This window comes from Nannobrachium achirus (genome assembly GCF_963921795.1).
Source record: "Nannobrachium achirus genome assembly, chromosome: 6".
NCBI lineage: Eukaryota > Metazoa > Chordata > Actinopteri > Myctophiformes > Myctophidae > Nannobrachium > Nannobrachium achirus.
In genome coordinates this window covers 43,148,633-43,168,570 of record NC_137815.1, presented here as the reverse complement: position 1 = coordinate 43,168,570, position 19,938 = coordinate 43,148,633, and the positions used below count along the sequence as shown (strand labels likewise).

Sequence of the window (19,938 nt, the reverse complement as noted above, 5' to 3'; positions counted from 1 at the left end):
TATATTTATTTGAAAACCTTAACTACTAGTTACTTTGTAGATTGATTATTATTACAAAACACACATTAACCACTTCAGCCCTATAGCCTATACTTAATTCGGCCATTTGAAAATAGCCCATCTACAAGCTCACAATGCATCGCGATGCACTGTGAGCTTGTACATCTGCTATTTTCTAAAGATTTGTATACATTTGAAAACTTGAAATGGGTCACTCTGCATAATGAGTACTTTTACTTTTGGTACTTTAAAGGGGAGAACCACCCATTTTCAACATTGAACTAGGTCATTAATAGGCTATACCTTTGAGTTGTTATGTGGAAATAAGAAAAAAGTTCCCCTACTCCTGTGTTGCCTAAAACTGGTGTACCTTGCAATGCAAACCCCCAAATCAATTTTGGGGTTTGCATTGCAAAGTACACCGTGATGATGTCATCACGGTTGATTGATTGAATAGATTATTAGAAGTTTGCAATAGAAAAAAGTACAGTTTCATGACAAATCACTGGTACAAGGTCAGCTAAAAGGAGATCCTAGTAAGCTTTACGGCTTATTTACACAAGAACCACTTCATGTATCTCATAAAACATTGAAAGACAGACGGATAGAACATAGTACTTCACATAGGATAACATTAATTACAAAAGCAGAAAAAGGATAACATCGGTGTACTTTGCAATATAAACCCCAAAATCAATCCTCCAGTTTTAGGCAACAAACCAATACTTTTGTACTTCTACTCAAGTACATTTTGAATTCAGACTTGTAACAGAGTATTTCTACACTGCATTATTGATACTTTTGAAAATTGGAGTACTTTTGCCACCACTGGAAAAAACCTGTGGAAGAAACACTTGTATACTGTATGAACTCGTTGACAGCGCTATAGCTACATACTCTGATGGCAGCGTGTTCCAGTATAACCAGCCTCACAGTTGCACAGGCCTGTCACGGCATCACAGCTGCCGTCACCGTTCCGACAGTCACACGTCTCAGCGCAGTCCTCTCCCCAGTGCCCTGCGTCACAAGCTGCCACGGAAACCAGGAAAGAATGTCTATCAGGAAAATTCTCAGGACCATATGTTTCAGTCAAAAATATCCAACTAACATCTGTTACAGGTTTTCCCTTTTCTTGTATAATTCAAATCCAAATTTGAAGGTTTTATTCGCTGGAACGCTGGAACGCTGAAGCGCGCTTTGCACGCCCAAAGGACGCTTTTTATTTCACAGAACAGTACCTTTCCTGCAGTTATGCCCAGTCCAGCCAGGGGCACATGTGCAACGGCCGGTCACAGGGTGGCAGCGAGCGTTGTTCTCACACACACATTTAAGATGGCAACCCTGGCCGAAACGGCCAGTAGGGCATGCTAAAAATAGACAGAGAGAGAGAGAGAGAGAGAGAGAGAGAGAGAGAGAGAACGAGATAATAATTCAAACACCCGATGCCGTGAACTAAACAGGCCTGCTCCACCAGACGCACAGAGGCAAGTTCCCATGACAGTTTCGGGGCAGCGATTAGACCATCAAGTGGGGCTTTTTAAAGAAGAAAATGGTTGTTTAAAGTGGAATAACATTTGTTCTGGTCTCAACGAAAACATTTCGGAGGTGGATTTCAGGCTGCCGAAGGTCTATTTATGAGCTGTTTCACCGAGGGAGGTTTAATGTACTGGAGTTGGCTTGTGTGTCTGTGTGGTACAGTAAATGGCCCAACGGAAAATGGACCCATCTTCTCTTTCTAACATCCCGCTCCATTTCTTGTCAAAACTAACATGGCTGTAAGAATTCGACCACACTCTCATAACAATGGTATCCCACTGACTGTACACAGTGACAGTTTTCACTTCAGCGAGGTTAACAATGTAATGCTTGCTGTTACCATGGAGACCTTCCCGTTGCTGCAGTAATACTCACAGTTCTGGCAGAGTCTACCGATGAAGCCTGGAGGACAGTTGCACGAGCCGTTGTGTTTATCGCACACGCCCCCGTTCTCACAGGCCGGGCAGCTTTCCTTGCACCCTGGACCCCAGAAGCCCTCTGGACACACTGTGGCAAAGATTATGGCAAGATTGGAAATGCATCTCTGGCTACATGATTTGAATCCTCCCAAAAGAGAGCTCGCCGAATCATAGCAGCTGGGCCTAATTATAACCTTCATTTACTTGAGTTGTAGCAGGTTCCATAAACACATATTGTTTTTATTTGTTGTTGCATTGGGTATGGAAACTGTCTTTGTTGGGAGAACATGGTCTTTTAAACCAGACTGTTTTTGATTAATACTGATTGTATGAATGCATTTACTGTTGATTTCATTTTATTTGTCTGTAACAATTATCCCTGTAAAAACAATGTAGTAATACTTACAGTTCTCACAGTGACTGCCTGATGTTCCTGCCGGACACTTGCATCGTCCTGTTACTTTGTCACATGGGGCGCCTGTACAGTTACACGGGTGGAGACAGCCTGTTCCGAACCTCCCCTCGGGACAGTCTGGAATAGGACACAGTTCAGGTCTTAGCTACTGCCCCCCGAAAATCAAGACTGGTCAAACAAGCCAGGAAAATGGAAAATAAGCTTTGGAAATACTACCCCCACTATTACCAATAATTATATATACTTTTAGATCCACACACAAGATATGACATTGAAGAAACCTTGAGAAATACTGAAGTTCTGCTAAACGTAATGTATGTAAATACATCAAAGATGCAATTATAATCCATTTCTAATGGATGAAGCCTTGGCCTGGAGAGAGGTCATCAGGTGGTCGCCAACCTTCTTGGAGTGTTTTGACCACAACATTCTCCAGTTGGCGGGTCAGCATTGATTGTCCAAATCACTGTCCCTCTCCTCCAGATTTCCAGCTATTGTCCAATCCCCTATGCCAGAGCCAACAGGAGGCTCTCTGCCTTGTGTGTTCTTGGGGGATTGCAGGCACGTAGAGGTCTCTAGGACTATGTTTTTCTTCCTCCTACGTCTCACCAGACTAGTCGTCTGTGCGGTGTGAATGCGTCCGTCCTTGTCCACACTTGGCTACGAATGGTGTATTCGTATTCGTAATCAAGTTATGTCCTCTCCACGTGTTGTCACCTTACCTAGGTCACAGTTCTCCCCTCGGCGACCAGGAGGGCACTTCCGCTGGCATTCCCCAGTGACGTGATGACAAAACACGCCTGGCAAACACGTGCACGTCTTGTCACAACCTGCTCCGTAGCGGCCTGGGTCACACTCTGGGGAGAAGGGGGCAGTGCAGAGAGGCTCTACTTATCACCCCGAAATGCAACACAACACAGCAGATAACACAATAAAGACTGGTAGGACAGTGGTTCTCAACATGGGCTCCAGAGACTCCTAGGGCTCCTTGAGGGGGTTCCAGGAGTCCCCAGCTAAATGGTTGATAGTTAGGAACCAAATGGACACTTATGGGTTGGTAACTCAGAGTGTGTCCAAACGAAACCTTATGGGTCCATTTGGTGTCATACTGTATGTACACTCTCAGAGTTAAATCAACAGTAAGGATTTGACACAGTACATTGTGGTCCCAGAGTTAAAAATCATATCAAATGGGGTTCCCTGCATGGTCTAATGCATTTCAAACTGGCTTCAAATTTGGGCAAGGTATCAGTCCAATCGAGGCTCCATTGACTTCCACTATAAAAATTGAAGTTAGATACGGTATTTAAAAAAGTTTATAACAATGTGCAAAGCGATCCGTCCAGCGTTTTGTGAAATGAGTTCCAGACACACAGAGATGCACGAGGCATGGATTCATGATGAACAGTGCGGAGCGCTCACCGTCCTTGCAAGTCTTTCCCTGGTAACCAGGCTTGCAGGTGCAGGTGCCATGGCGACGGTGACACTCCAGTGTGTTCTTCTGGACACACGGACACTCCTCAGAACACCCTGGTCCAAAGGCCCACTTAGGACAAGCTGGGGGGCACAAGCATTAAATACAATGTGATGGGTGACTGCTTTTGTTAAATTTTCTTTTTTTTTGTAACCCATTTTTCATCCAGTGTCAATTGCCTAAAAACTGTAATACTGGGCGCTGCTCTCCCTCTGCCGACCAGGGGAGAGCCCTGAACTGAGCTCATGCTTCCTTCAATGCATGAGGAGTGAGCAAGCCGCTTCTTATCACTTGACAGGGGGGAGTTTCCCCGGTAGGATGTAGAGAGTGGAAGGAACACGTTATTCCAACCAGTTCCTTTCCCCTCCATCAGGCGCCCCAGCTGACCAGGGGGAGGCAGTATCGAGACCAGGATTACTGCATGTTTCTTCATGCTTCTGTTCATACAGGGGAGTGAAAAGCTTGACCGGGTTCCCCCAGCGGTCTACTGTATACTTGGTCCCTTCCTTATTTCCCTTTACTCTAAATCTCTTCGCATGGAAATAGTTGATCAGAAAGAACGAGTCGCAACATAATGCGCTGTGAGCTTGAAGATCTGCAATGTTCACCCCAGGCTATAATGTATTCAGCCTCTAGTTAAAGCAAGGGGACACTTGTGAATTATTGGCTGGTTGTCTCAACATGTACTGTATACGCCAGTGGTACCCAAACCTTTTAGCTTGAGACCCGGGACCCAACGTGTCGCTTCACACCACGTTGTGAGCTTGTAGATCAGCTATTTTCACTACTTCTTAAACATTAGTTTTCTACGATTTTTCTTTGATTTCTTCATGAAATTGTTTAGGAAAAAAAGCATTTGTTTTATAATTCACAACATTTTTCCAATGTTTTGAGATAATAAAAACAACATACTGTATAGGAAAAAATAGAGGTCCCGACCCACTGTTTGGAAAACAGTTGTATACGCCATAGTCAGAATGATTGTATGATTTTACAAGAAGTGAGATACAGTAGATGTGTGACTTTGTGTAACGTACGCAGGTGGCAGAATCTCCCATAAAGCCCAGGGTCACAGAGACAGGCTCCGTATGTCCTGTGGCAGCGGCCGTTGTTGGCACAGTTACACTTCTTATTGCACTGCTTCCCATAGAAGCCCTTCGGACAACCTAGAACAGAGAGGAAGACAACATCACACTACTGGGGATAGATTGCTTATGTACATGTATATAGCCCGTAACTGCACATTCATTAACTCATACATTTATGTACATTTATATTTTTACCTGTTAATAGCTCATACATGTAAATCATGAGTGGGTGTGGACGGCCAGACGTACCCTAAATCTCCTGTTGGTTTTTGGTACCCTATTACTAATCCCTGTACGTAACTACCTGTTTTAATTTTATTTTTTTATTCTTTATTCTTAGTTGTATAATTTTTTTTGCATCTGTCCTGTGTTTCATACTGTGGTATTGCCAGGACAACTGAATTTCCCTTGTGGGAGCGATAAAGGTAAATCTATCTAAGCTTAAAATAACAGCCCATGACTTTATAAAACCCTTCAATGGTAGAACATGGAATTGCTTTGACGACAGATCAAATGACTGAGAAATATACTGCTGTACTGTAGGTGGAGAGGCTATAACTCACCATCCTGGCACAGGTCTCCGCTGACACCGGGCGGGCAGCGGCAGTTCCCGTTGACAGGATCACAGCTGGCGCCATTCTTACACTTACAGGGGAAGGAGCAGTTTTTACCAAAGTGTCCGTCAGAACAAGCTGTTTGGTATGAGAAAAAAATAATAATACAATCAGTCACCATTATATCAGTGAAAGAAGAAGTACAGGTTCACTTGAGGTACTGTGGGACGTGCAGAGAATGTTATAGAGGCAGGGGCTGACATTTTTAAAAGGGCCTTTTGGTGAAAATATCGAAAATAGCAGACCTCCAAGCTCACAGCGCGTCGCAGCACGACGTATTGTGAGCTTGGAGGTCGGCTATTTTCGGTGCGTGACACCACACTGAACTAAGCATAATCAAGTCAATACTGGAGATGTGGCATAACAGCGTGGATTTCTACACAGAGAGGACAAATCTTTCAACATAAGATGCTGCATTCAAGTTCAGGAGAGTTTGGACAAGGCAATTTGAATGCTGTCTTCAGGTATGGCATGGAAAGGGGGCATTTGCATTTCTTTCAACAGTACAAACTGCATTCATGGGACGGGTAAAAGGGCAGGGGCTCAAGCCCCCTTTAATGTCTATGTGTGTGCACGTGCCTGGTATCATTGAACCTCCAAGGAAATTGTAGGAAATGACAATGCGACAGAAAAGCAATACATGTCATTTTCATTGTTGTCACACAATAAACTTAAACAAAGATGACCGACCACGTGCGTTCTGTAGCTTAATGCACATAAAGAATGAAAGTCAAGTACAGTTCAATAACATACAGTACGAACATCCATTAACATGTTTCCACTTTTACAGGTTTATGAAAGAGTGTGTGCATGCTGTTCTCACTCTGGTTGCAGAGGATGCCGGTCCATCCACTGGGGCAGTCGCATCCATTCCTCTGTGCAGTACACTTGCCACCATTAGAGCAGTCGTCACATGTCAGACTGCAGTCGTGACCAAACGTGTCATCGATACACACTGAAAGAAACACAGACAGGATGCATCGTCACATGTACTCTACACTACAGTATACCACTGGTTCGTTTTCATGTCAAGGAACCCCAAATTGATATGGATTTCAGGGAGCTAAGGACCCCGCAATAGAAAAGCTTTTGTGCGAAGAGATACCCCATAAGTCAACATTTTTCAAAAATAGCAGATCTACAGTACATGCTCATGTGCACTTTGATGTGTTGCGAGCTTATAGATAACTAAAACAGGGCTTAAAGGAGTAGTTCACCCTCAAAATGACTTTTTTTCTATTGATTACTCATGCCATGGAGAGTAGAGTTCAATAATATTTTTTGGTTTTTGTCAAAAATTTGATTCAAGTAAATTTACCCCCATTGATTCCGGATTGGGACCCGTTTCGAAATGGGTCCCCATCCGGAACGAATGGGGGCAAATTTATTGTTATCACATTTTTGTCTTAGGAATGCAACAAAAAACTAAAAATATTATTGAACTCTAGTCTCCATGGCGTGACTAATCAATAGAAAAAAAGTCATTTTGGGGGTGAACTACTCCTTTAAGTGTGCTTAACTGAGGCAAATTCTTCTGGGGACACCTTGGAATGCCGTCAAGGACTGCGAGGGGTCCCCGAACCCCACTTTGAGAACAAGTGCCTATACTTTACAATAAATCATGTCCGAACTCAAGGTTCAATTAAAATGGACACATACTGTACAACAGCCAGGTACGCAACAGGTCTGTTTACTGTACCGTGTAATTCCTAACAAATAGGATAATATCGCATTACAATAATAAACATTCCAGCTATTAAGTCAAACAAGCCCAGATGAGGTGACGCTAAACTTTGACGACCGCCGCTGTCAAATGAATCCATCAAGGGCTGTGCAACACTCAACAGAACGTGCTGCTATCCCTGCCATAAGCCCCATGGTGGAGGCTCCCGGTGCCTAGAGGCCCCTGGGACGCTGTAGGTAGGTAGGTGGGAGCAGTCTGGGAGTGCAGGGCAGAACAATTAACCCCCACCATGTGGCCTGTAATTGCCTGCAGTAAATGAGTCTGTCAGACAGCTCTACCTCCTGTGAGTCGGACTCCCGACGTAATCAGATACAGCTTTTACTCTTAACGGCAATGCACATGTTTGGGCTGGGTGGGGGTTGGGGGGAGGCTAATTTGTTAATGGCGATGCATGTGTTTCGCAAGGGGAGTGTTAATACATGTGTTTGTATGTGCGTGTGTGTGTGTGTGTGTGTGTGGGGGGGGGGGGGGATGAGGGGGCTACATCATTAACCCATTAATAGCTGAAAAACATCTAAAAATGTCTCCTAAATCCTAATGGTTTTCATAAAAACTTATCTTTCTAATCTACATCTGTGGTGCTCAAAGTTTTTAATTTCAAGGACCCATAGAATTATATGTATTTTACCGTGGACCCCCATCTCAAAATATTTAGCTCCAGGGACCCTGAGAAGGAAGATTTGAGTTACAAATGTTTGGTTTAAAAATATATACGTATATTCAAAGATTTGCAAAATCAATTCACAAAAAATAAATAAAAAGTAGATCTACAAGCTCGCAGCGAGCTTGTATATCTGCTATTTTTCAACAGTTAAAACATAAAATAATGGTTAAAGTGGTTAAAATCTAGAGTGACTAACCGTATTTCTGGTTGCTCAGGTTGCTCTCTTCTCTCAGCTCCCCGTCGTCATCTTCATAGTCGTCGTAGCGCTCAAAAGGCTGGTTGTAGTCCTGGAGCAGGGTGAGCTGGGGCCGAGGGAGAGGCAGCTCGATGGGGCCTCCGCTGGACAGGGCCTCAATGGCGTTTTCTAGTACTATAATGACACAGAGACAGCAGAGAGAGAGAGAGAGAGAGTTAGTTTCATGAGCAGTTCTCAATAGTACTACGTTGCCAGGACCTTTGGCACACAGTAGCCAGGGCTAGGCAATTAACTGAAAATATGTATATATATTTTTTTGAGTGGTGCTAACTGCTCAAGAAATGTGGCTTTGTGTGCATGACCGTCCGTCCATATGTCCGTCCGTTCGTATGTCAGTCCCGCAAAGCTGGGCATTGGCCAAGCTTCAATGAAAAGGCACCGTTCACTTCACACTGGGACTGATCTTTTTTATAACCCATTAGTCTGATTAATCACATAACCCTGTATAATAATTTGTTGTAAAATGATGTGAAAAATAGACGATCTACACTACAGGCTAGCCCGAGTCAGGCCCCATCCCTACACAAACCTGGGTACTTTCCCTACATATCTACTGTATGTATTTAACTTGTACCTGCACTACTTCTGGCATGAGAACCTTCAGTCTTGCAAAAACTTGTGGCAGCCGTTCATGGCCAACAATTATAAAATGTATTTTGTTTGTACAGTAGATCTTTTCTCTTTAGTTTTTTTTCATAATCGTTCATTAATCGTAATCAGTTTTGAAACAATCGTGATATTGATTTGAAGCCCTATAACTATAAGTCTGGCAGGACTTTTGGCCACAAGGCTTTGTGCTCAACCTGCTCTGTTTTAACCTGATTGCCTCACGGTACTCACGGATGCAGGAGTGCCGGTCTTCGTCCAGCCGGAAGCCCCGCCGGCAGAAACACTGGAAGGAGCCAGCGTTGTTGTGGCACGTGTGATCACACCCGCCGTTCGCTGCCAGACACTCGTCCACATCTACACAACACCAGAGAGACGTAACACTCAAGTCAAACGCCTCCTCCATGCATCACTGAACCTCTGATGAGATCGTGTCTCGATCGAGCCAAAATGCAATATAACCAAAGGGCAATAATTTGCCTCGTGTCACACGATAAACTAAAACAAAGACGACCTTGTTGCTCACAGAAACTACACGCCAGCTTCTACCGTTAAGTTAAACTGGAGGCACTCCAGTTTCAACAGATATAAACAATCAGTGTCATGTTAACCTATAAAAGTGCAGTGTGTGGAAGAAGTACTTGGATTTTCTTTAGGTAAGCAATACCACAATGTAGAAATACTCTGACAAGTGATTCAAAACTTTACTTGAGTAAAACCTACAAAAGTACTGGCATACAAATATATACTTAAAGTACCAAAAGTAAAGATACTCATTATGCAGAATATATATTAACAAAAAAATCTAAATGTGTCAATTCTTCAAAAATAGAAGATCTGTAAGCTCACAGCACATCACAATGCGATGTGCTGTGAGCTTAAAGATCAGCAGAATAGGCTAAGTATACCAGTAAGACTCCCTAATCGGGAGATAAGCGACCGTAGGTCACATGTACACACAAAGAGGGCTGTAACTGCCATTGGTTCCTAGTTGTGTGGGCAATGTGTAGACATACTGTGTACCGATGTGCGTGATTTTAGGGCAAAATCTGTAGGAGCAGTGTCCAAAAATGTGTTTTGCAAGAATCGGCCTCATGGTGGCGCTAGAAGAGGGCCATGTGAGAAATGAGGGGTGGGGTCTCCGCGTTGCCTTGGCGGACGAATAGGTACCGGCCCCGGCTCTCCCGGACGCCCCTAGCCCGAGTTACGGCATTTTATGTGAGCTGCAGTGGAGGGGGTCCTCCACTGGGGGCGCCACCACTTTGGCATCCGTTCTGGAGCACCAGGAGTCGGTGGTCCCCGGGAATTCCCCGTGAGCAGCCATGTTGGAGTGGTCATTTGGTCATTTTTGCACATTTGGTCTTTTTTTACATCTGGGGGTCCCCCAGGGACCTGGGGGTCCCTGGAGCTCTGGGGGTCCTTGGAGGTTGTAGTTTGGCAGCCAAGGAGCGTGTGTGCAAAATTTGGCATGGATCGGGGCAACGGTTGCGGAGATATGAGCAGGGAAATAGTGTGACGTGTGAGGTGTGACAGACAGACGGACTGACTGACGGACTGACTCACAGTTTGTGCAGGTTTTGATAGTAAGTGCGACCTACGGTCGCAAAAATAGGGCATACATACAGTAAGTGGTTAATGAATGTATATATTTTGGGGGCTTTTCTGCCTTTATTTGAAAACAGGATATAGTCTGGGAGTGACACGCAGGCGCAGGAAAGGTACGCCAGGCTTGGGAATTGAACCCAGGACTCACTGTATGGCTGCTTAAGAGCCCATATGTACACGACTTAACCACGTAGTAGGCCACCAATGTCCCCAGTTGATGTAGGCCTACAGTATTTCTTCTAATAATAATCTATAGTAAATGGTACCTCAAAATTACATTACGCATTACTTGAATGTACTTTCCACCATAGTAAAAGTACTAGTGTTGTTCATTGTTGACTGAGGGCAACACATACCATCACAGCTGCATCCATCTGAGTTGAGCCTGTAGCCCGCTGAGCAGTAGCACTCGTAACCCCCAGGGTAGTTGGTACAGTCCTGCTCGCAGCACGAGCTCTGCTCCCCGCACTCGTCCACGTCTGCCAAATAAAACACACGCCGTAACAAAAGTTACAACCTGAGCACAATGATATGCTTCCCTTTTCATCGAGAGCAAGGTTTTATGGGATTAAATGTGTATAAGTTGGGCTGCCAGCCGGGGTTAAGGATGTAAATAAAAGGGAAACACAGCTGCGTTTCAGTGTTGTGTTTTTCTCCTCGATTTATTATTTTCTTTTCATTTTATTTTGGGGGGGGGGGGGGACACTAGTGCATAGTTTCTCAAAGTGTGGTATGGGGACCCCCAGGGGTCCTTGAAAGGGTTCCAGGGGATCCCCAGCTAAATCAGTTTAACCATTGTAACCCCATTTTATTCTTAGCTAGAGCCGATCTACAAGCTCACAACGTAACCCTTTGTGAGCTTGTCCACTACCTACTATTTCTGAAAACCTTTGAAAGATCTTCTCTTTCGGGGGTCTCTGGCATAAAGTCTTTTCAGATGGGGGTCCGAGGCCAAATACACATCAATTTCAGGACCACAGTGGAAACAAATCCCCAGGACTTTTTTGTATTATCCTTTTAGCCATAATGTCTGACTGTACCTTGTGCTGTTTATATTTCTGTAAAAAAAAAAGTATTCAATCAATCAATCAATTTGGGGGTCCTTCACCTGAAAATATTTAAGAACCACTGCTTTAGAGAACACTCAGTGACAAACATGGAAACGCTTACGCCCTCTCCTCTATTCTGTGATCATGTGCACCTCCAGATAGGGTGAATTACAATTACCGGTAGATGAGAAACATGAGAACAACAGCATCCAGGCTGACTGTCTGGGGAAGAGTACATTGTATTGGATGCCAAAAGTTCAACATTTAATGTCAAAGTTTGTTGTCGGTTCAGTGTCAACAGAGTAATCAAATGAGTCATCAGAGTGAGGATTCCAGCATTAGGAGATTCATACACTGCACAACACTATACAGTATGTAGCAGTATGGATCTTGTGACTGGGCTGCCCTATGGACATATTGAAGCCATTTCTCGCATTCTCTTCCATATCTGCTCAGACTCTTATTTGAGCTTACCAACACAAGTCTTGAGGTCATCGTCCAGTCGGTAGCCCTGGTTACACGTGCAAACTGGGCCATTGGTGGAATGCTGGCAATGATGGGAACAGCCGCCATTGTTGTTCTCACAGCTGTTCACTATCTCCATCTCAATTCCTGTCACGAACAAGCGGATAAGATCAAAATGTATTCGTGACGGAATGTTTCAAGTATAGCGTTTAGCCTAAAGATGCATACGTTAACACTGTACATTTGGGATTGAATGGAAAAGACGTGGTCACGAACTCACGGTAACACTGTTTTCCGTCGGCTCCCAGCTCGTAGGCCGTGTTGCACACACAGGCGTAGGATCCCAGCGTGTTGTGGCAGCCATGGGCGCAGTTGGCTTCGTTAGTCGCACACTCGTCGATATCTGGAAAATTACAGAATGTTGACAAGCATTTGCCTTAAAGGGGAACACCACCCGTTTTCAATATTGAATTAAGTAATTAATATAACTTAGAGGAGTTGTGTGGAAATAGAAAAAAGTTCCCCCCCTTCTGTGTTGCCTAGAACTGGAAGATTGATTTTGGGGTTTGTATTGTAAAGTACAACGGTGTGATGTCATCAAGTTGTACTTTAAAATACAAACCCCAAAATTAATCCTAGGCAACACAGAAGAGGGGGAACTTTTTTTCTATTTCCACACAACTCCTCTATTGGTATATTAATGGCATAGTTCAATATTGAAAATGGGTGGTCTTCCCCTTTAAATCCAGCCATCTTTAGTGCTCCATCAATGCCACCTCTAATGTCACTACTCACCAGCACCACCCTTCATGTCTCACAACTGTTAATTTTCAACGTTAATTTTCAGGCCAAGGACTCCTTGGCTGAGAGAGAGATGAAGCAGGGACCCCCCACACACACTACATATTGTATAAGATTGTGTTGCAGATTCCACTTTTTCATAGATATCATAGATGGCTTCAAAGACTTGTTTGACAGCACTATCATCAGGGTTGTGTAAATCTTGGTTTGTGTTTTGGTTTGTTGATCTTTTCTATTTTTCTAATAGGTTGGATTCATGTTCTCAATACTTACTTACTTGGTCTGCTTTTCGCACCAAAAGCCTTTGCCATAATAGCCGATCTACAAGCTCACAACGCCTCACATAACAGTGTGATCTGCTATTTTTGATCTGCTATTTTGGCCAAATGTTCACCACCAGAACCGGGATGCTAGGGTTTATAGTGAACAATGAAGATGTTCTTCATGTTTGAGTTAGCAGGCCAAGTAAGAGCCAGGATAAAGTCGGCATAACAAACAGCCGGACATCTTACCCTCACAAGTCTTGTCGTCCTCTGTTAGAAGGAATCCCGGTTTACAGTCACAGAATGTGTTGCCGCCGTCGACCCGGCACTCGTGCATACAGCCTCCGTTGTTGACCGCACAGGGGTTTTGCACTGTAGCGCAAAAAAACAAGATAAGACATTTTTAAACCCAGATCCATCAAACAAAATGTGGAACAGATCCATCACAGTAGGAGAGAACTTAATGCAGAGCATATGTGAATGCTAAATCCCCCGCCACAAGCCCACTACCTAGGCCCCATCCCTGCACCAGCCTGGGCACTCTCCAATGCATAGTTACGTATTTAACTTGTATTATCGTGCACAACTTCTGGGATGAGAACATTCAGTCCTGCGAAAAATTAGAGGAAGCTGCTCATGGCCAACAATTACATCGCAAAAGCATCTAAAAGACAGTCTTTTGTTTTTTAAAGAATCATCATAATCTTTCCTCCCCATGAGATCGGGGCCCATCATATGGCCCCAGAGGCCATAGGCATGAGACACAGATCAAAGGAGACAGGACATCAAGTGAGCAATTTTGGGGGGAGAAACAGGAAAGAGGACTGATTCATAGCGAGGTAATGTCTCATCCCTGAATGACTGTTAATCCTGTTCCACTGGAGACATCCTGTAAGATCATTACAGCTGGCAGCTGTCCTTTCTAATATGCCTTTTTTTTATGTTACCATTCCTCCTCCAAAATCACACCTTCAATAAATGATTTCTGCTCTGACTGAAAGGCATGCATTTCTTTTCCTGAATCATTCATCGGTTCATTATTTCGCAACCTTTTTCAAAAGCGAGTACCTTGTGTGCACCCGTGCACTTTTACATGGCGTGGGTATTGTACTGTGAATGGAGTGGATGAATAAATACTCACATCTGCAGTGCTTGCCATCCTCCTCCAGTATGTAGTTTGACTTGCAGCGGCAGCGGAAGTGAGCAGCCGACTGCTGCACACAGTAATGCTCACAGCCTCCGTTGCTGATGGCACAGGAGTGGACAGCTACAGGACGGATCAAACACACAGACCAATCAGTAGAGAGATGGAGGACCCGAGAGAAAAACAGACCACAGCACACAAGAAGAGTTACCTGGCAAAGAATGATAAAATAAAATAATCATTTTGGAACTGTATTTTTGCAGAGCAAAAAAAAAATCTATATCCAAAATTTCACAATCCTGTTTTCCATTACAGAGTTGTGACATGACAACGGCATCAGATTCACAGATTACTTTCTCAGGGAGGATGTGACCTGAGAATTGATACTAAGACAAACACTGCACTAAATACCTCAGTGGATTGTTACGCTCTGCGCCATTAAAGTTCCATCATACCAGCAATCACACAGACAGTCGAGACCGAGCAGAGAGCCCTCTGTAGCGTTGGATGAGGCGAGGGCAGGGACGGCTCAATAACCCCTCCTTTCTATCTTGCAGATACCTTTCTCTTTCTCACACTCACACCACAGTTGAAACCCAGACAGCCAGGTATATAGGCTGTACATGTTCTTGTTTCATAGCGTGTAAGGAAATATATACTATTACTTTGTAAGTCGTGCATTTATATTGCGACTTAATCTAAAGTGCTTTACAATGTGCGTTACATTCACAATGCAGGAAACCATGCAAGGCGGAAACCTGCCTCATCGGGAGCCGTTATAGTCTTGCTCAAGGACACTTCAACACTACGTTAACCCAATGCCGGCCACTATGTAGTATGAAAAATAACAGATTTTTTATGGCAGAATGCAATGAATTATTGTTTTTGGTGAGCGACATGGCCGTCCAACAAAGTATAACTGGCCGTGAGTCAAGCTCCATCCATCATGTGACCCTTCCAGCTCAAACATTATGCGTTTACACGGTCCGTGCACGTGATGTGTGTGACCTCAGTCTCCCGACAGATCTGGAGCTGGGGATGACTGAGATGTTGAATTGATATCTGTGGACATCTGCTCTGCTTTTTCTGCCCGTTGCCTTCATGATGATTGATATGCATTTCAAGGAGGTACTGGTATGCACTGTGAGGCTCTATCTAGTATGTGGTCTTTGCAGCCTGGTGTGCAATGCAAAAAAAAAGACATACTGTGGATTCCAGATTAACGGTGTGGTCTTCCTGTATGCGTGCAGTTTGTGAATGAAGCCACACAAATCACAGAGGTGTTCAGTGGTGAAGTCACCCTATACAGGAGATATTCCCACAGTGACTAAACTGGCTGCTTGTTGACATGCCAACAAGGGTGATGATAATTTCTCCTTTGGCCAAATGTCAATGGTGATCTTAATACTTCACCTAGAAGTACAAAGCTGCTTTCACACTCCACAAATTTGACCATAATTTCACCAGACATTTCCTGGTTGTGCAGACTGTTCATGCTGCGTTTATGGCCAGAGGTGGTTGTTTTTCATGGCGTCATGCACGTAGTGCTGTTTGCTGTGACTGGTCTACTTTTGAGGTACCGGTATACACATGTTATACAGCCAAACCAATCTAGACAGCTTGGCCTTCAGCTGTGCTATAAAACATTTTATGTGCTTTATACTTAATGTTTATGCTCCGTCGTATGATGGTGTTACGGTCCAAAAATAGCAGATCTACAAGTTCACGGTGCGTAGCGTCCAGGACACATTGGACGCTACTGTACGTTGTGGATCGGATCAGTAGGAATCGGCCTTAGGGAGTCAGCCACACATCGGGCTTAAGGGGCGAGCCTTCTAGAAGAGATTTTGTCCGTATTGTACTAACTGTACGTCCCCCAAATGTTTGTCAGCGTTATCAATATGATGTCAGAGATTCACAGGGATGCCACATCATTGTTACTTAACCTTACACTTCTTCATTTTATTTAGTCTAGTTTAAGAAAAAAATCTACATAGAGATTTAACAAGATCTCAGTTATTTAGTCTAGTTTAAGAAAAAAAATCTGTGCAGAGATTTCACAAGATGTCTCGAAAGCAGAGGCAGCATCTTGAAATAATAAAATAGTGTAAAGATCTTTTTTTTTTACACTCAGATCTTGAGCAATGTCTCATATCACAATTTAGGAAATAGCTGTAGAAGATAATAATGAGACTTAATCTACACAATTAATATCAGCTGTTTTTGTCCATTCTATCTCCAGACCACCATCCACCTCACTGATAAGCATCAGACACATCATGTTACATGACCACGTTGATTATTAGTACAATCAATCATCTCTTCCTTAAACAGCCACCACACAAAGGGCACTCAGTGACACTATCTATCCCCATCTATTGTATCCACTCTCCTTGTAACTGCAAGCCATCCCTTTGACAGCATGCCAGAGCCAAGAAAAGCAGCACACATTTACATTTTCCATCCCAAATGTGTGACAGGACACCCTGTATACATTCCTGGCAGTGCAAGCCGATATTGAGTTTATACGTGTTCTCCATCAGCTGTTTCTTAAAGCTCTAAGGCTGCACAGAGCTAATGCTTCTGGCATGATAGAAACAAGGTGCAGGTTCTACACATAAACACTCCATTGGTCAAGACCAATAAGATCACACACATATACACATACTACACTGCACACATACTACGGGGAGTGAGACTTACTTGAGATGTCAAATACTGCACTGACAGATAGTAACATAGGGAATGGTTTGCCTCATGACAGAAATGAGGCCTAAATAACGCCAGTCAAGAACTGACAAGGTCTAAAACGGATTCTTTCCCCCAAAACAGTGAGCCTCCCAACACTACTAAAGCACTAACATGTCAAATAGAGTTGTAGTTCAAGGTGATTTACTGGCATGGAGGTTAACTTATATAACACAACCCCAGCCTCACAGTTGTCTATATGTTACTCACCAAGGCAGGTTCTTCCATCCACATGTAAACGAGAACCAGGGTTGCATTCGCAGTGGTAGGAGCCCCTGGTGTTAATACATCTGTGTTGGCAGCCTCCATTGTGAACCTGGCACTCATCAATATCTGCAGGAGAGGATAGAGGGAGGGAGCGAGGGAGGGAGGGAGTCAGGGAGAGAAGGAGAGACAGGGAGCAAAGGTCCAACAGGAGAGAAATTAGTACGATTTTTCTACAAATCCCGGCCATTATCAGATAACTACCAGTTGAAAATGGGGTCCAGCAAGTTGGCAGGCTGGGAGAGGAATTTAATATGGTCTTAAGGATGAAGATTTACTACTTAAAGCAAAGGAATGATGGATGAGGGGTAGAACTACTCTACGAGCGCATCACTACCCAAACAAACAAGTTCCCCATGTGGTAACAACTACTGAACATTTAAAACCAAATTTAAATTCCTCCGCTGCTTCTCTCTGAGTCCCCAGGGTATGGCGCAGAAACATATGGAAGCTAAATGAGAGCGATGCAAAATATACACATTCCACAAAGCTAAGCACGGGAAATGATAAACAAATAATAAAGCAGTGGGTTCTTCATCTTAAGAGCTCCCGGAGAACAAAACACAAGCGGTTTGTTCTGTGACAACAATTTCAAACGAGACAGACCAATTTCCAAAACCCACTCCATTTCAGGGGTCAAGGATTAATCAATAGTTTTCTGCGCTCCGTGACAGACCGCCTGTGAGATCTGACGTGGCGCGTAATACCCTGCTCTGTTTTGGACTGCTATAACATTCATTCTGGCTCCATATTCAGGAAAATGACCACATTAAGTCAACCTTAGATCCACCTCACATAACTGCCACAGACAGGACAAACTTAAAGACCTCGAGACATGCTTAAACAACTGAGGAGTTTGATTGCTTGTGTGCATCATACAATTAAAAAATATAAACGTTTAGGAGTTTCGGGAAACGTAGCTCGCTGCGGGGCCAGGTGTCTTGAGGCCACCACAACATGAAGTATTGCAAGTTGAGTGCGAACGGCTCTTGGCCACTCGTCAATGTCTGTAAAATCACTAACACATCATAAAAAGGTCTGTTGTTTAGGGCCAAGTTAAATAACCGTGTCTGGCAAAGCAATGTGTTGCTCAGTGCGGTTCATTATGCAAGTCCCTGCCTTAAAGCAGCTATTTTCAGCAAGGAACTATGTCAAGAATTCACAGGAAAACCAAGGGGGTAATATTCTATTCTAGAGAGGAGCAAACGGTGGGCTTATTGTTGACGTGTCATCGCCCAATGTGAACAATGTGAAATTGTGAAACTGTAATTCAGTCGCGAACAGTTTAATAATCGCAAATCCCTTAAGTAGTTTCTGACCATTCATCACGGTACAAATGCTTTCCTCCACCTCCCAAGACAATGACAGAGACCGCTGAATGTCCCCTTAATGGGATACAATAATTTGCACATAATACACTAATGTGATCAGTGTTGTGACGGAAAAGCCCCCTTTTCAATGGTGACTTAGCTGCTGAAATAACTGTGGCTAATGTCATCGTGTGGCTAATGTCATCGTGAGGCTAATGTCATCGTGGGCCTGGGGCCACTATTTCCCGGGGCCACTGTGGCCACTGTGGATATGGAACCCAGAGCCGCTCGAACAGAAGGACAGCGTCTGTTTCCAAGATCCCCTGTGTCACGCTATGTGGGATGGAGGCCACATGCACAGCTGAGCCTCATCACACACGACACGCCACCCCAGCACGGTTTTCATATCGGAGCCATAAACACACAGGGAGAGAGCACATGCACACACACAATCAATACGTGACCTTCCCACAGATGTGCGTTAAAACCTCTCTTGGGGTTTTGCGAAACAATGGAGGCGACATGGCTTGTTGTGTAAAGAGCTGACAAATGTTATTAGTGACTTGACACATGAAATAAGATGGTCTTGAAGAACAAAGGGAATATTTGTGCAGACAATTTTCACAATGCACTTGCTTAATGTCACCAGGACGGCCCATCCATGACGGCAGGCCTACTGTACATCTTCAGATAGTGTCTGGGACCGAACACACTGGTTCTAAACTTTCTTCTTATTCAGTCGGATGCCAAACTTGAGCTTTGCTCCATCCAAGAAAGCTGGCAGGAGCCCTCTTTTCCATCCATGGTGCATGGCTTTCTTTGGTTTGGTTTCTCATGAAATCGGTCCAGTGTTGTGGGGCGGCTGCAGCGCACAGCGAACGAGTCCCACCTCCCGGCTGGGTTTCCACATCTAGAACACGATCCCCTCCGAGCAATAAGCCAAAGCCTCAGCAAGCCCCTGGCTTAACAGAAGGCACATTAGTTCTGTGCCCACAGCCTCCACCACGACGCTAGTGTCTTCCTCCGGCAATGGAAAATGTCTAATTTGGGCTTTTCCAGCAAAATGGACTGTTTAATGTGTTCGGCAGATAAATGATTTCAGATCATTCCCGACTTTTTCTTCTCACCCACCTCCTAAAATCCGATGTAATTACGACTGCATCTCGATCCCGCAGAGACGGATTAAGGGTAATAAGATGGGACGTTAAATGCAGGGGCCGTTTACGTATCTCATGCCGAAGAACTGCTGCCGGGCAACACATGAAACCAAACGCTCAATCACAATCATGTTGACGGGATCTGTCAAGCTCATATCTGGAGTCAGGTCCTGTTTTGTGCAAGCATTGACAAAACGGCTCTTTCATGATTGGTGCTTGACGTGCGGTGTGCTAATCTCCACGCTGATAAGAACAAGCCTTCCCTGGCTCTGATCTGGTACAGAAGTTATCGGGGCAGTGCCAGGCGGCACGCACA

The 19,938-nt window shown here is 44.1% G+C and overlaps 1 protein-coding gene across 1 annotated transcript in view; it reads right to left on the bottom strand.

Moving 5' to 3' along the window:
• The window catches only part of megf6b (multiple EGF-like-domains 6b), a gene marked incomplete at both ends in the record, with an annotated part of 93,255 nt that overhangs the window by 13,188 nt on the left and 60,129 nt on the right, over nt 1-19,938 (bottom strand). The window contains 17 exons of the mRNA XM_080729007.1: nt 898-1,029; nt 1,239-1,367; nt 1,912-2,043; nt 2,362-2,487; nt 3,093-3,227; nt 3,793-3,927; nt 4,882-5,010; nt 5,496-5,624; nt 6,370-6,501; nt 8,151-8,324; nt 9,051-9,173; nt 10,778-10,900; nt 11,945-12,082; nt 12,216-12,338; nt 13,249-13,371; nt 14,141-14,266; nt 17,102-17,224. Coding sequence (XP_080585133.1) covers nt 898-1,029; nt 1,239-1,367; nt 1,912-2,043; nt 2,362-2,487; nt 3,093-3,227; nt 3,793-3,927; nt 4,882-5,010; nt 5,496-5,624; nt 6,370-6,501; nt 8,151-8,324; nt 9,051-9,173; nt 10,778-10,900; nt 11,945-12,082; nt 12,216-12,338; nt 13,249-13,371; nt 14,141-14,266; nt 17,102-17,224 — 2,232 coding nt within the window. The remainder of the gene's footprint in view (nt 1-897; nt 1,030-1,238; nt 1,368-1,911; nt 2,044-2,361; nt 2,488-3,092; nt 3,228-3,792; nt 3,928-4,881; nt 5,011-5,495; nt 5,625-6,369; nt 6,502-8,150; nt 8,325-9,050; nt 9,174-10,777; nt 10,901-11,944; nt 12,083-12,215; nt 12,339-13,248; nt 13,372-14,140; nt 14,267-17,101; nt 17,225-19,938) is intronic.